The following is a 15,596-nucleotide window of genomic DNA, read 5'->3' as shown; positions in this document are numbered from 1 at the left end:
TGGTGACTACAGCCAGTTATCACAGTTCATGTCTCCTTCTGTTTGTGTTAGCCATGGTGACCATCAGCTTTTGAATGCCCAGGTATCTCTGTTCCTTGGCCACCTGTTCCCTCCTGGCTCCGAGGAGCGCGGCGTGTTGGCACAGCAGAAGGGTGCTGTGCTCCAGGGTTACTGACACAAACACAGGAAGGGTACCCAGGGCATGAAAGCACTCTGCCATTGCAAAGAGGAGTGGTAGATAATATGTGAGTTAATATTGAACTGGGATTGTTTCTGGGCTGGCACAGTAAGAACAAACAGGTCAGGAACCACAGCTCTGTGAGGGATCACGTGGAGGGCAGGGCCATGGCTTCAGTGCTGACCATCACAGGCCACTGTGCTGTGGGGGAAGAGGGTCACACTCACTTATTCCTCCTCTCCCCAGGGCATAAGAATAAATAGTCTTTTAATAGCACTGTGTGCATCCCCAGCAAGTCTTTTTAGAGCCCTTGGGATTTGTTATTAACAGGGAAAGCAGTGGCAGTGTGTTGGTGTCAGTAGAAGGGCGATGACAGAGAGGCTGAGGCCATGTGTGCTCATGACCCAGAGGAGGACATTCCTTTTGGACCACTCTGGGTCCTTCATAGGTACAAGTCTCTGACCCTGGAAACAGCACAAGGGCTGTGAAACAGCTCTGCCTTCTAATATATAACCACACAGACCAGCACATCAGAGAGGTCACTGGCATTGAGGTGGCTCCTACCAATGGGGTTTAGCAACTCTCTTGGAGATACCTCCTATTAATAAGTTATTACCTGAAATGGGAGGGGTGGAAGGGAAGTGACATTTTTGTGAAAGAGGTGAATTAGAAGGTGATGTCAACTTTCAGGCTGCTGCTATTTTTCACTTGTTCTAGCACATTTGTTGCACGAGTGCAGTAGGGAGCACTCATCACTCCCCATTTCTTACCACAAGAGGTTTTTGCTGGACCACCAGCCTTGGATAGACTAGAGTTGTGTAGCCCAGACAATGGGCAATTTTCTTCCCTTCTCTTAGACAAGAGGCTGGGATGCCACAGCAGCCTCTCCCCTGCAGCCCTGTTGTACAATTTGCTTGCCCACAGTGCTAAACCCCTTTAAATGTTACCAGAAGAATGATCTGGAGAGCCTTTCCCTCTGCTTTATTCCTCCTGGGTGCCATTTCAGTGATATTCACGTTAGAAAAATAGTCTCAGTAAGTACAGAGTATACCACCACGTTTGGTCTAAAGAGCTGTGTAAGGATAAAAGCATCACTTTAATACATGCAATTTGTATAAAATTATCTGACAGTGAGTGTTCAAATGGCCCCACCTGCAGCTCTGAGTCATGGCAGCAATTTTGACTGGGAGGTGGACATTTTATCAACTATGATTTTCTCACATCTGGGGAGCTGGAGAGACACAGCACTTCAAGAGACCTGCAAAAAAAAATCTAATTACTAATTTGTTTTGGACAAATTAGTAATTTCCTTCTATGCAAAGATGCTGCACAGTTTATTTACATATTTTGGGGGCTAGCTAACATTCTTTTTTTCCTCTGAAGTCTTTCCTTGCTTCAGTTTCTGTGTGAGAGAGGAGAAAATACTGAACCACAAACCCACTTCCTATGGAGAAATCACAACAGCTGTTAAAAATTATTGGAAAATCAAAGGGTTTGTGTGAGGGAAGAAATGCAGCTAATCCCAACCTGGGAGTTACTGCTCCAGCACCTGGTTTCTCCTCCTGCCTTTCACTGCTATTCTTTATGTCCTTCTGGTATGGGAACTCTCAAGGAGAAGAACCAGCCTTTGGATGCAAGAGAAAGGATAACTCCCCAAGTACAGTTGCTTCAAGGTGTCTTAAAAGGGGCAGATCCCATAAAATGGAGAATAAAGTTCCTGTCACAGCACACTGCTACAGCTCAGCTCTTCAGAGCAGCCTGGAGAAGCAGGAATCAGGGATGTGCCGTCATAAAATGGTTAATTGATTACTGCCAGCCAGTGATTATGTGAATCATTGAGCACATCGTGGCTGTGCAATGCTGGAGATGTCTGAGACACTGACCTACCAAAACTGGCAGTGTTGCTGCTTAGCTCTTCCATGTAAGTGTGGAGGTCACTGCTGAACCCACTGGCAGCTCAGCACATGCTGCACGTGTTTTATGAGGGAAAAGAAATGTTTGGGCAGAGGCAAAATTCACTGCTGGCCTGCAGGCAGAGCCACATGAGATGTGACTGGTAGGTAATTGCAGAAGCACTTGGTTCCCTTAAGGCTGAGTGTGCCAAAGGCAGGGGAGTAATGTCCGATGCAGGTGAGTGTGACGTAGGGTCCTTGTGGGTCTACTGGCAACTTCAGAGAACACAGAGAAGGGGATGGTGCTGGACTGAACAGAGGAAGAGATTTGTGGACCTTCTCAGTGTGACAGGGACAAATGACACCACGTCCTGACCCATCCCCACCCACCAGCCCAGCGTGTTTGCATACACTGGAACTAAACTGGCCAGAGGCTCCACTGTGTCCCCCATACAGGTAATGCATTCCCATTTATCTGACAGAAAGCAGCCAGCCCAGTGTCTGTGCCTGAGGGGGAAACTGAACTGCCTAAAGCCAAATGTCATCATCTTGTGCAACCTGAGTGCAGAGAGACCGCCCGGGGCAGAGGGAATGTGGGAATCCATCCCCAGGCGATGAGGCTGGGGAGTGCTGGAGATGTGGGCACCGACTGTGGGACCGCCCGGCCCGCGGCACCTCCTGCCCACACGGCCCTGTCCGGGTGGCTCCCTGGGGCTGGCAGGTCACCGACTCAGGCAGAAGCTCCACCGGCACAGGTGAGACTACAAGGTATGCTGCCACAGGATTGATCCTTCAGAGGATCTGCTTTCCAGCCTGGGCAGGTGTTTGGTGCAGGTCTGTCTCCTCCAGCCCGTTCCCTCCTGGACCCGAAACAGGAGATACAGGGCACGACACATGGAGGTAGGAGAGGAGGCACAAGGGAAGGCGCGTCTGCACAGACACCCCCGGAGCTGGGACAGACGGGACACAGGAGCAGCTCCTAGTCCCTCCAGAGGCAGCACGAGGAGCTCGGGGCGCTGCCGCTTGTGCAAACCGCCCTTTCAGCAATTTCCAGCCGCAAGGGAGCGGGGACGGACACCTCGGTCCCGGAGAACCCCGCTCTCGGGGGACGCGCCCGGGGCCCGGCCCTGAGGGGCGGGGAGGCGCCGCCTCCTTCACGTGATGGCGGGCACGGGCCGGGGCGCGGTGGCGGGAGAAGCGGGCGGACAGCGAGCACCATGCAGCTCCTGCCCAGCCTCTCCCCCGTCACTTGGCTGCTCCTCGTCGCCCTCCTGTGCCTCGTGGCCCTGTAAGTAGAGGCCGGTCCCCTGGAGGACCGGACAGAAGAGCCCGGTGCCAGTGCGGTTCGAGTGAATTAGCGCTGAAACCACGCGGGACCCCGGCGCTGCCCTCAGGGCACAGCGAGGGCTGCTCAGGGCGGCTGCGGGGCCTCGCTGCCAGCGGGAAGGAGCGAGCTGGGCTCGGCGGGGAGGGAAATTAAAGGAAATCCGTGACTTTTTTAAGTTTTTCCCAGGAAGGCACTTCCGGTTGTTTAAAGACAGAAGCGCCCGTGACGTCCTTGGGCCGTGCCAGCTGGGAGCAGCGCAGGGCGATGCCGGAGTTGTTGCTAGCAGAACCCTCCCGATTAAGTAGTTCTGTTGGCAAAACTTCGGCTTATATGGCTCAGGGGAGCTGTAATGAGCTATACAGGCAAAAACTTAATTTTGCTGTGGTAATTTATGTCCCTGCCGTGCCGCTCTACTGCGGCCACCTGAGCATCGCAGGAGGTCTTTGCAAAGACAAACACAAGGGCAGGCCTCAGCTTCAGAAATCACTCCGAGATCTTTCCTGAGTCACCTGAGCCACAGTTGTCTGAGCTGGGCAGCTAAATGAGGCCCGGAGGTGCCCAGGTACATTGGTTTGCTTTGGCCGGGCTGCAGCTCCTTTCAGCCCTTGTCTTCCATTAAAACGTATGCCAAGTGATCCTGCGTTTATTGCAAAGAGTATCTTCAGCAGGGCTGCTACTGGTCCACAATTTCAGCTTGCCCTGAGTGACAGAAACCAGTTATTTGAGCAGTTCCCTATGCTTAGGAAGAAGTATCTTCTCTTTTCATTGCCTAAGTGCTTCTCACATGCTCTTTGTTGGCAGCTATGGGATATGGCCCTACCGGACCTTCAAGAAGCTGGGCATTCCTGGCCCACGGCCTCTGCCGTTTGTGGGAACTTTCCTGGAGTACCAGCATGTGAGTACCAGCAGCTGCTGCTCTGTAGTGTCTTAGATCCTTCTTGTGGCTGGTGCTGTTTTCCCCATTCTTTGGGCATCTCTTTCCTTTGTCCTTGATTCAGTCAGATGAAAATTATGCTTTTTGGTAGGAAGCTCTTTGGACACACAGAGAACATAAAAGTTCAGGCTGACCTGAATGAAGTGCGCTGTATTATAAAACTACTTTGTAATTTAAATTTTTTGTTTCTCCCTCTGTTTCTACCTGGTCTTGAGCAACTGAAGTTCTGTTGGAAACAAAAAAAAAAGTATTGGAGAGATTTCTAAGACTGCTGTTTTCTGGGAACTGCATGTTTTTTTGCCCTTTTTATCACCAACATGAAGAGGCTGAATTAGCTCCAGAAATGCTTCATCCAATCACTTATTTTTGGGCCAGCCTGAGACTAAGCCAGACAAATACATTTTTAAATAGAACTCAAACATTCTCAAGCTACCAAACCTCATCAAATAGCAAGGCAGTAGCTGACCACAGGTAACTGGTTGCAAATGCAGAATAAGTGTATTGGCTTCAGTAAAAGAGGTGTTTTACTTGTATTTGCTGGGTTCACATCATTCATGTTGCCTCTCACTAAGGGTTTTGTGAGCCTTATGTGTCTCGTAAGTTTCATTGTTACATGTGACATCAGTTAAAACCTGAATTGAAACAAAATAAAAGTCTGTGTTCAGTAACTGCAGAGGAAGATCGTATGAGGACGAGACGGCAGCAGCTCTAACTTGTTGAGCAGAAGGTGAAAGGACACCCTGGGATCAGTTCTGCCTCCTAACTCTGCTGACTAAAACTTTGTACCCTGTCATACCTTGTCTTCATTACATTTTTAGATCAGGTTGGGTGGTAGAAGTTGAAAGTGCCTTTTTATTTTTTCAATCTCTGCTTTCTTTTTTCTCTCCAATGCGAATGTCCCCATAGCATCTGCATGATGCTTAAGAGGACTATGCACCTCCCAACCTCAACACCTCTGCCACTTCCAATGGGCTGTGGGATGCAGTGTGCTAACAGCTGTGGCCTGCTTTGATCAGTTTTCACTAGAAAACTGTTCATTTCTCCTTTCTTCTTTTCCAGGGAGTCCACAATTTTGATCAGAAATGCTTTGAAAAGTATGGAAAAATCTGGGGGTGAGTTTCTACAGAACAAAACTACCAGTTTGGGATGCTCCACAGCCCCAGAGTAGAATGGAAAAAGTTACAGTGATGTTATATTCCTCAGTACTGTAATTCCAGCAGTGACAGTGTGGGATAATCAAGGTTTAGCACTGGGAAAGTCTCCTCCCATCTCTCCAAGACTTTCTCCTGCTGGGATTTCAGTGTGGTGTGGGGCTGAGATGGTGATGGCCAGTTTGTGGGGTCATTTTCTTGCATAAGCTTTGAAAATCACCTCCAGTGCTTGGTGTCAAACTGAGCCTCCTGCCTTTGAAGCTGCTCTTCTGTGTCTGGAGCAGAAAGCAAGCTGCAGGCTGCCACAGTGTTTTTCATCTTGCTCCCTGCTTCTCCCAGAGCTGGGGCACAAGCTACCTTTCAACCTGCCTCCCTGCTCCCTGCACAGTGCTTGTTTTATGCAGAGGCTTCTTATCATGCTTCCACTGAGAACCTCTCAAACCAAAACAAAATTGCTCTGCAAAAAAAAAATCCTGGGAGGCTTCATGAAACCTGGTGCATTTTTTTGAAAGATTAAATGTTCGCAAGCTTCTTGAAGATGGCAGCTTCCCTGAGCTGTGGCCCAGGGCTCCCTGCCCTTTAGCCCACACCACAACTTTTAAGTTTTTCTGTCTCTGTTGATTGGAAAATGGAGGAGACAGATGAGGTTTTCACCTCTCAGTGCCTTGTAGGCCAGGCAGGAAATCTCTTTCCTCCACAGGTAGATTGTTTGGTGTGTGTTTCTTGTCTCCAGCCATCAGTAGTGGAAACAGCTCAGACAGCCCAAGTGCAGGGGATCAACATCGTGGCAAAAAGCTGCCTTTTATCTAAACCCACACAGCTTTGGCAACTCTTCAGTACCACAGACAATTGCTAGAAATGTTCATGTTGCCCATGTTTGTCACTGTCATTCCCTTTCTCCTCTTCCACTACATCACAAACAAATCCAGCCTCATCCTTCCAACTGTTTTGTCAGAGGGCCCAAACCTCTTTGTGCCGTGGCTCTGGCCATGGACAGAGCAGGCTGCTTTTGCTCCAACTGACCACGAAGGATGGACTGACTGTGGGTTTCTATTGGCTTAGGTTTTATGATGGCAGGCAGCCTGTGCTGGCTGTTTTGGACCCCGTCCTCATCAAAAACATCCTGGTGAAAGAGTGCTGCAGCATTTTTACTAATCGCCGGGTAGGTATCCAGTCCTGTGCTTTGCTGTTCAGTACAGAGCATATGCAGCAAGAAAGGAGTTTCTTCTTGGTTTCTATTCTCCTCTGAGCCCTTCAGCAAGTACTTGCTCTCTGATGTGCCTCAGTTTATTGATGGTACCAACATCAAAACTCTGCTGGGGAGGTGCAGAGGCCGCTCTGGCTGGGACATTGTGCCATCAGCCTGGATGTGCCCTAGGGGCTGATGTAATTTATGATTCTTAGACTTTTGTTTCCGTTTCTGTTGTTGAGGTGGAGCTGACATGACTTCAGGGGCCGAATCAACACTCCATGGAAGATTTTTCTTTGCATTTTTGTCACATGGAAGGGGGCTGTAAACCTTCACCTGTCTCCTGTTCCCATGTGCAGAACTTTCGTCTGAACGGGATCCTGGAGTCGGCCCTCAATGTGGCTGAAGATGAGCAGTGGAAAAGGATTCGTACGGTGCTGTCTCCAACCTTCACCAGTGGGAAGCTGAAGGAGGTAAAGCACAGGCACTGGTACTTTGCATCCATAGCTGGAGGAGAACTGAGCTGTTTCTGAGTGCAGACCTTCCCCTCAAATGGGGAAGCCGCCCTGTTTGCCAGGACCACATCCATGAGCACCTGCATTGTTGGTACCATTCAGCAATGCAGTGTCTGGCTGCCATCCCAGGGAGGGAGTCAGGAGAAGGGGGTGGGGGATGAAACAGCACACAAGGCATTGCAAGCTGAGGCTGTTGGTCCTATGGCCTGTATGCTCATCCTGCTAAACACACCAGGCTTGTCCATTTTCCATGCACCCAGGAGCCATGGTCATCCCAGCTGGAGTGGATGCTAAGCTGGAGTGGGAGCTGTGCGTGGATTTTTGGAGGAGAGCCTTGCTCAGTCCTAGTCAGATGAGCTCTCTGGACAGGTTGTTAAGATGAGAGAAAGCAGTGACTGAGGCCTGGAAAAGAGACCCTTCCCTTGCTTGCCCTTCCTCCCCAAGCCAGATGTGGCAAGTAGCAGATGGCAGTGTGGCCCAGCCTTGTTTGGTGGCAGAGAAAGAGTCAACAGTGCTTTCTGCTTTGGTTTGCATTTCAGATGTTCCATATCATTAATCACTATGGTGAAAAATTAGTGAAAAACATTGAGAAGAAAGTGGCTAATGACGAGTTTGTGGCTGCAAAGGAGTGAGTAACTGTGTGGGGCTGACAGGAAAGGGTTTGTATTCAGTGTGGGGAAGGGACTGTTCTGAAGAGCCTTTTTCACACTGCAGCATGGATCCCTTGTCAGCTATGGAAGCAAACTCCACAGCAGTCATGGGCATGGCATGTTCCTCAGCACTGGGCTTGCTGTGCTCTGCTTTGCTCAAATGGGAGAGCTGTGCCCTTTCCCCATTTCATTTTACTGGGGATGCATTTTGAGGTAGGAAGCATTTCCCAGAGTTTTTCTAGAAGCTGCACAAGATACAGTATTTTTGGATGTCATTTTTGCAATCTCTTTTACAGATGAAAATCAGAATATAGTTGTTGTTACCCGAGACTGCAGTGCTTTCCAACTACAGCTTAGGTTTTTGAAGCTTAGAGAAGTTGTGGGAATTAATGCAATGGGGAAACTTCAAAAATAAAGTGATGGTTGCTGCCAGGTCAAGACAGACCTACTATGCTAGAACTGTGAATTAAGAGAGATTCCTTCTCACAAGGATTGTTCCTAGATGGGCTCTTATTTACTGCTGTGGTTGGGTTCATCTCATTCACTCTCTCTTCTTCTCTATTCTTACTTTTAGGTAAGACAAACCTCATCTCATATAGCCCTGAATCAATGTCAAAGGTGCTGCATTTTCTGCAAGCTTCCTTAGTAGCTTTGAGTCCTTTTTGCCAAATGGGAGATGCTCAACACTTTGCAGGATTAGATTTACAGTCTCAGATCTGCAGAAATATTTCCCCAGGGAAACCACAGCCAGGATTTTAACAGCCCATGTGGATCTTGGCAGCATCCTCCTATGAGGAGAGACCCTGTCTGCAGAGATGGTGGGGAGCTGCTCTAGAAGAGAGTTGCACTTAGTGTGGTACTGTGGTCATAAAGTAACATATGGAGGAGGTCTCAAGTGCTGTTGCATCTCAACCATGGTTAGGTAAAAAGAGATGGAGACAACAAAAAGGGTCAAGGTCCAGATGTGCTGCTTCTTTCTATGCTTTGGGCCAGTTTGGATTTTCCCAGGGCCCCTTTGAGCTCAAGTGTGTTGGTCTCTTCTTTCCTTTTAGTGTTGTTCCCCTTTGTTACCCCTGTGCTGGAAAAGATGAAGGTGACTCTGTTACCCTCAGATGTCATGGACTTCTTCAAGAATGTCTTCACAAAAATGAAGAAGGAACGGGAGAAGGGCAGCAGCACGGTGAGTCCAGCCTAGGTGGCCTCTTCTCTTCAGGAAAAGTCCTGAGTGCAGGAGGAATCTGGTGGCATCCTCAGAAGCTGTGGCGTGTCACCTGCTCTCCAAGCCCACCAAACCCAAGAAGGGCCAGAACCACACCCTGCTTGGGGGTCCAAGTGGAGAAAGTATTTGTGTTCCTGAAGGGTCTGTAGTCCAGACCCTCATGTACTGAAGCCATGAGGTGTGAGTGGAGCAGGTGTCTCAGCAAGGGACTTGTGCTGGACAAGGTTTGCCTCTTCCCCACCCACATCTTCTCTGCCTCTGTTGCTCCCCAGGAGCGGGTGGATTTCCTGCAGCTCATGATTGAATCGCAGACCTCACACGATGGCTCCAAGTCTGCTGAGACCAACTTGGACAAAAGTATGTCTTGAGATGTGTCCTCCTCTCAGCAGAAAGCAGTCGTTCCTTCTCCATTTTAAAGGGAAGTAGGGAGAGGATTTTAGTCATTAATCCCATTAAGATTCAGGGTCTTAGTAGTGGGGCCATAATGATGTTTATCACAGGTCAGCCATATTTTTATTGTATCTCATTTTGTGGGATAACTTCTGAGGTGTGTTTGTGCAACAAAGAACAAAAAGAGTGAGTATCTCCTTACCCCCATTTCTTACTTTGTTGTCTCTGCAGGCCAGCAATGTTGGCTGTATATCAAAAAGCACACAAAGCACATATGCTGTGTGTACCTTGCTCACCTGTGAGCTCACCTCTGTTCCCTATCCTAGATAAACTGTAAGATAAAGGCTCAGCCAATGCATAGTCCTGGTCTGTCAACTCAAGGCAGGATGCTTTTAAACTTTTGAAGTGCCAAGACAGGGTATTTGTAGGACACACTGCACTGCATCCTGCACTCCTTTGAGGTACCAGAGGGTAAGCTGGATGTTTCCTTTACCAACCATTATGTAGCTAGGAGTAGCATTACCTAGACAGGTGACTGGGATCCTCAATTGCCAAGGGTTAATTACTGTAATTTTCAGCTTCTGGTATGTGCTTCTATGCCTTTTTTCAGCATTAAGTGATGAGGAGATTCTGGCCCAGGCTCTTATCTTTGTCTTTGCTGGTTATGAGACCACCAGCTCCACCCTCAGCTACATAGCCTACAACCTGGCCACCCACCCTGACGTGCAGCAGCGACTCCAGGATGAGGTCGATGCACACCTGCCCAACAAGGTAAAGGAGGGTGGGCTTGTTCCCACCTGCCTTGCCAACCCAGGCTGGAAACAGAGTGGCAGGGGTGCTGGCACTGAGATCCCCCTTCCCTGGAAGCCCTGGGGGGCTGTAGGGGTGGCAGCTGCTGTGCTGTGTTCTCAGTCCTCCCGTTCCTCTGGCAGGCCGCTCCCACGTACGCTGCCGTCACTCAGATGGAGTACTTGGACATGGTGGTGAGCGAATCCATCCGGCTCTACCCCGCCGGGGGCCGGATCGAGAGGGTCTGCAAGAAGACAGTGGAGCTCAATGGAGTGACTATTCCAGAGGGAATGGTGGTCATGATCCCAGCCTTCGTGCTGCACCGGGACCCACAGTACTGGCCAGAGCCGGACGAGTTCAGGCCTGAGAGGTGAGGGCCACAGGGGGGAATAGCTGCATGCTCAACCTCAGCCCTGGGAGTGGGAATGGCAGCAAAAGTGGGGAATGCATGATTATAACATTTAAATTAGGCATTTATCATTGTCTGACATCTAGTCCCAGCATTACTGTGAGGGGAGTTTTATGATCTACATCCATAAACTGTGCATGGAATTTAATTAACTGCATTGAAGGGAGCAACAGTGAGAGCAGCTCCCAGCAGCTGTAACACTGAGGGGTTTATGGCCAGATATTAAAGCAAGAGCCATTGGGTGACTGGCACAATGCCCTGCAAATCAGCAGTGGAAGGGCAAAGATGGGTAGGAAATAAAACTTAATTTTTAACTCAAGTTCTGAAGCAATCTTTGCTTAGGAGCTCTGTCAGACCCTGCAAAATGATGCAATAGCCCAAGGCAGAGCTGGGATACCACAAACCTGGTAATCTTCAGGTGGCCAGCAAGACATTGATGCTTGGTCCAGAGAGAGCAGGACCAGACCTCTGCCCTTGCACCAAGAGCTGAAATATCCCTGGAAACTAATCCTGGTGTGGGGACATGGTGACCTTTGAGACAAAACATGGCAGTGATATCAGGCAGAAGCACCTGTGGAGCCTGTGGTCACCTTGTGTTGGATTCAGAAGGAAACACCCAAATGCAAGTGCTCTGGCAGTGGGCCAGGCTACACCAGTTGCTCCAGTAGCCACATCCTTATTCCAGTTGTCAAACTTGGCATGGGTAGCTGGACAGGAGCTCTTTAGGGCTCGCTTGCCTTGCTGGGAGTTCATCAGAGGGACGTGCTGGTGTTTCAGTAGTGAGATACTTCACTTCTGACTTAGCGTAGCTGAGGTTTGTACCTCATGCACTGGGAATGGAAAGCTTTCTGACATGAAAACCAACTGATCACTAAGAAGTATTACTGAAAATGCTCAGTGGCAAATTTCTCTGTGAAGCTGATTGTTCTTCCCTGTTTTTTATGATGAGGGAAGGAATTGGACTGGCATGTCTCAAAAGCAGCCCTGCCTTTAGTCGCGCAGGGGGAGAACTCCATCTTTGTGTTTGCTCAGTCCTTTGATCTACAGGGAAGCTGTGGAGCTGTAGACCTGTGTGGTTTAGGGTTTGAAATCTGGGTTCAGTTTTGGAGCTGAGAGGGAGTTCTGAGAAAAGAGTAGTTATGAAATCCATTAGCGTATTTCAGGTATTCCCAGGACACCCAGTGCACCTGGATTTGCACAACCAAGTCTGAGCACTGGGATGAAAGCAGAGGCATAACATATCTATTGAGACAGAAATAAGGGACTTAGCTTCTAATATGCACAGAAACACAAAAGGCTTTTCCCTTCCCAGACCCCTGATTGCTTAGATTTGGAAGCTAACATATCCTGTAACAGAGTGGCTCTTGCTAACTCGTTCTTTTTTTTTTTGTTATAATCAGGTTCAGTAAAGAGAACAAAGAGGGTATTGACCCCTACACCTTTCTGCCATTTGGGGCTGGCCCCAGGAACTGCATAGGGATGAGGTTTGCTCATCTTGTTGTGAAAGTGGCTGTGATTGTCCTGTTGCAGAACTTCTCATTCAGACCCTGCAAAGACACACCGGTGAGGATGTGGGGTGATGTCTCTCATTATCTGCCCCTTACTCCCTCTGAGATGGTCCTTACTGAGGACCATGGGAATAACTATTTAAATCTTCTCAGTTAATTGTAAGGGGTTCACCACAAGTTACTTATGCTTTTTTTTTAAAGCCTCTACAGAAGCATATTTAATGTTGGTGGGATGTTTTAGGCTGAAATCCCTGAAGTCCTGTGCCTATCTTTGGGTGCACCTAAATTGTGGGGTGCTCTCTCTCCCCCACAGTGCACTGTTGGTCTGTTTGACCCAGTTTAGGAAGACTCTGCTCCAGAGAGCAGGAAGAAAATATCCCCCAGCCCTTGCCAAAGCTGTGTTTTGCAACACAAACATGGCTATTCTCTGTGGGACATCCCAAGATAACAAAATTCAGCTCTTATGACCCAGGGAAGTCCCTAAAGGGTAGCACAATTTTCAAGCAAGCCCAAAAATGGGTTAAGCTTGAATTGGTGACCCTCTCCCTCTTTGGGGCTATGCAGGATCCCACCAGGCTTTGGTTTTGCCCAGGATCCCAGTGAATGCTGCATACAGTACTGATGGGATGGGCCTTGCAGGGTGGGAGTATTTGACATAAAATAAATGCAGGAGCTGTTGGAAATGATGTGTCAGTCCAGCCCTGCTGAGAGCACAGCAGCTCCTGTGCCTCAGGCAGGCAGCACCACGGTGTTTCCAGCCTGACCCAGCTCCCTCCACTCACTGCTGCAAAAGGCCTGGGCCATTGTTACATTCTGTTGGTGAGGAGAGCTTGGGAAATCAGAGCAGAGGGGGCAACAAGTCACTCAAAGGACGTTTGTTGTAAGAAACAGAAAAGTCCTTATTAAATTATTACTTGGCACGGGTGCTCAGCTGGAATCTCTGCAGATTCAGATTGCAGCTCAACTGGTAACCTGGAGGTGAAAGACTGTAATAGTCCATTAACAATGCAGTGACCTATCCACCCTCCCCCAAGTCTAATGACATTTTTCTAGTCCTCTGCAATCCATAAAATTGATTCTTTTTATAACTGCCTTTAATTAAAAGGAGACAAGTTAAGTATGTATTGTATTATTGGTGCCCATAGGTTTATGGGGCTCTTTCAGCCCTTTTTTCTACAGAAGGTGTCATGTACATCAGAGTGGGAGGGAAAATTTCATGCTGGAACATCCCTTTGGAATATGTATATGGAAGCTGCAGCCTCCTCTCACTGCTCCACTGATGGCACATTGGGCTCCAAGCCATATTGCTTAAATTTCCTGAAACAAAGCTTACTGGGATATGGGGGGGTGAATGTGGCCTGTTGGGCTGGGGTGTGTCACCCTTGTCCTGGTGGGGAGAGAGGGAGCTGGGATATGAGCAGCATCCATTGGTGGGGAGACTGAAAAAACAGCCTTCCCTCCCTTACAAGAGGATTCCTCCAACACCAGCTTTAAATGTTTTTCATCATGAGATTCCCAGCCTACCCCATGGAAACCTTTCATGTTGAGGATGCTTTTGCTTTGCTACTTGGTCTGAGCAGCAATCTTAGTTTTCCTCTTCCTGGAGAACTTATTGCTCCTCCAGCTCCCATTATGATCTAGCTGCCCTTAGTACTGACACATTTGTATATTAAACAAAATGGCACTGCATGCCCCCATTTATCTGCAGCACCCTGGCTGGGCTCTGGCTGCTCTTCCCTCCTCGTGCAGCCTGTTGATCAGTGCACTGAGCTCTTTATACCATGTGAAAGCCAGAGATCACCAACCAGTTTATCCAAGAGCTGGGGGCTGTTAAACACCTGCTGGTGTCTGCTTTGCATGAGCAATAGTGATGGTCCTGCTGTAAGTACACCTGTGAGCTGGGAAATGCATTGAAAACAAGTGGTAGCTGGGATGTGTGTGAGCTGTAGGGCTCCTGTTGTCCTGTCTGTCCTTTCTCCCAGCTGATGTGGCTGTTTCCTTGTTTTTCTCTCCTGTTCAAGATCCCACTGGTCCTGGACTCGAAAGGTTTCATGCAGCCAAAGAAGCCCATTGTCCTGAAGATGGTCCCCAGAGCCCAGGCTGACCTGAAGAAGTGAAGGAAGCAGGATCAGAGCAAGAGACTCTTATTTAATGGTGCCTCCTCCAGCTCTTGAGAGGGGACCAGGTTAATGTGTGCTCTGTAGGAGTGTCAGGGGGGCAGCCCCCCCCCATTTCGTGGGGGTTTGGCCCAGCACAATTACATGAGCATTATTCTAATGAACATGAGCCCCAGGTCCTGCTGTCCCCAGTCACAATAGGCATTTTGCAAGACCATTTGCACTCCAGTTATTTGGGCATTTTTTTCTCTCTCTCTGAAGAGGCACTTTTCTAAGCAATTTGATTCTAGACACTGTCAGTCTCTTCTGGCAGTGTAATTTAAATCAAGATGGGGAGAGCAAATTGCACATAGTTAAGTAATGCTGCCATTGCTCCTGTTCCCTCTGCCTGCTGGGTGATTCTGTGTGTCTCCTGCTTTTATTCTCCTGGGAATGCAGAGTTGTCCAGGGCGTTTCCTCAGCTCTGTGCTATGACCCTGACAAATGTTAAAATGGTCACGTCCTTACAGGACTGAATGCCTGGAGCAGATTTTCTGATGCTGATTTATTTCGATTTTGGTATGATTTTAGATGGCTTTTGTGTGATTCCAAGTGCAGATGGGTTAACTGGAGGAGCCCAGAGAGAAGCAGTTACCCCTAAGGACTGGAGATTTGCAGAGTGGGAGAGAAGTGTCCCACATATGTTTCCTGATTGTTTGCTTATTTTATCATGGGCATGCAGCCACCTGCCATGGGAGGGATTGTCAACATAGGCACCATCCATATTCTTATCATGACACCTTTTAGTCTGATTTATATTAGGCCACTGTGAGACCAACTTAACTAATAATTATGCAAGATGCAGCACTGAGAGCCTTCAGATGTCCTGGGCAATCCTGTCTGGAAGAAAGGTGCCTTTGCCTATTTAAAGCTTCAAAATCTTGCCAAACTTTGTAGTTTTTGTACAGTCTAGAATTTTATATTATTCCTCCATAAACTGCTGCAGGAATGCTAACTGCAATAAAAAGTTCACTTGCCTCTTCTGTGTCCAACTGATGCCAGTCTCTGCTGCTGTGCTTTCTCCATACAAGTGACTCCATCTGGAAATCTCATAAGCCTTTGGCCAGGTGATGAAAACTCTTTTTATCCTGGATGAATCCCTGTGGGTACCATAAATGCTAGGAGCTGCTCCTGGAGGTGCAGAGCTGAAGGTACAACAGCCCAAAAGGAACAGCTGAGCAGAGTCATTGAGGGTGTGAAGTGATTCCTATTGCAAAAGGAATTTTATTCACTACATAGCAGTTTTTATATTTCTTTTATATTCTTTTTTATAGAGGTAGATAGATTAT

The 15,596-nt window shown here is 48.4% G+C and overlaps 1 protein-coding gene across 1 annotated transcript; it reads left to right on the top strand.

Annotated features, from left to right (window-relative positions):
- Nucleotides 1-3,282: 3,282 nt before the first annotated feature.
- Nucleotides 3,283-15,287, top strand: LOC118692629 (cytochrome P450 3A12-like). Its single transcript, XM_036392573.1, has 12 exons — nt 3,283-3,358; nt 4,199-4,292; nt 5,391-5,443; nt 6,545-6,644; nt 7,031-7,144; nt 7,726-7,814; nt 8,845-9,016; nt 9,328-9,412; nt 10,056-10,216; nt 10,378-10,604; nt 12,044-12,206; nt 14,173-15,287. The coding sequence occupies exons 1-12, from the start codon at nt 3,288-3,290 to the stop codon at nt 14,266-14,268; spliced, it is 1,425 nt and encodes a 474-aa protein (XP_036248466.1). The 5' UTR covers nt 3,283-3,287; the 3' UTR covers nt 14,269-15,287.
- Nucleotides 15,288-15,596: the final 309 nt, after the last annotated feature.

This window comes from Molothrus ater, chromosome 16, assembly GCF_012460135.2.
Source record: "Molothrus ater isolate BHLD 08-10-18 breed brown headed cowbird chromosome 16, BPBGC_Mater_1.1, whole genome shotgun sequence".
Lineage (NCBI taxonomy): Eukaryota > Metazoa > Chordata > Aves > Passeriformes > Icteridae > Molothrus > Molothrus ater.
Note: the sequence above shows the minus strand (reverse complement) of the source record. Positions and strands in the feature narration are given on the sequence as shown.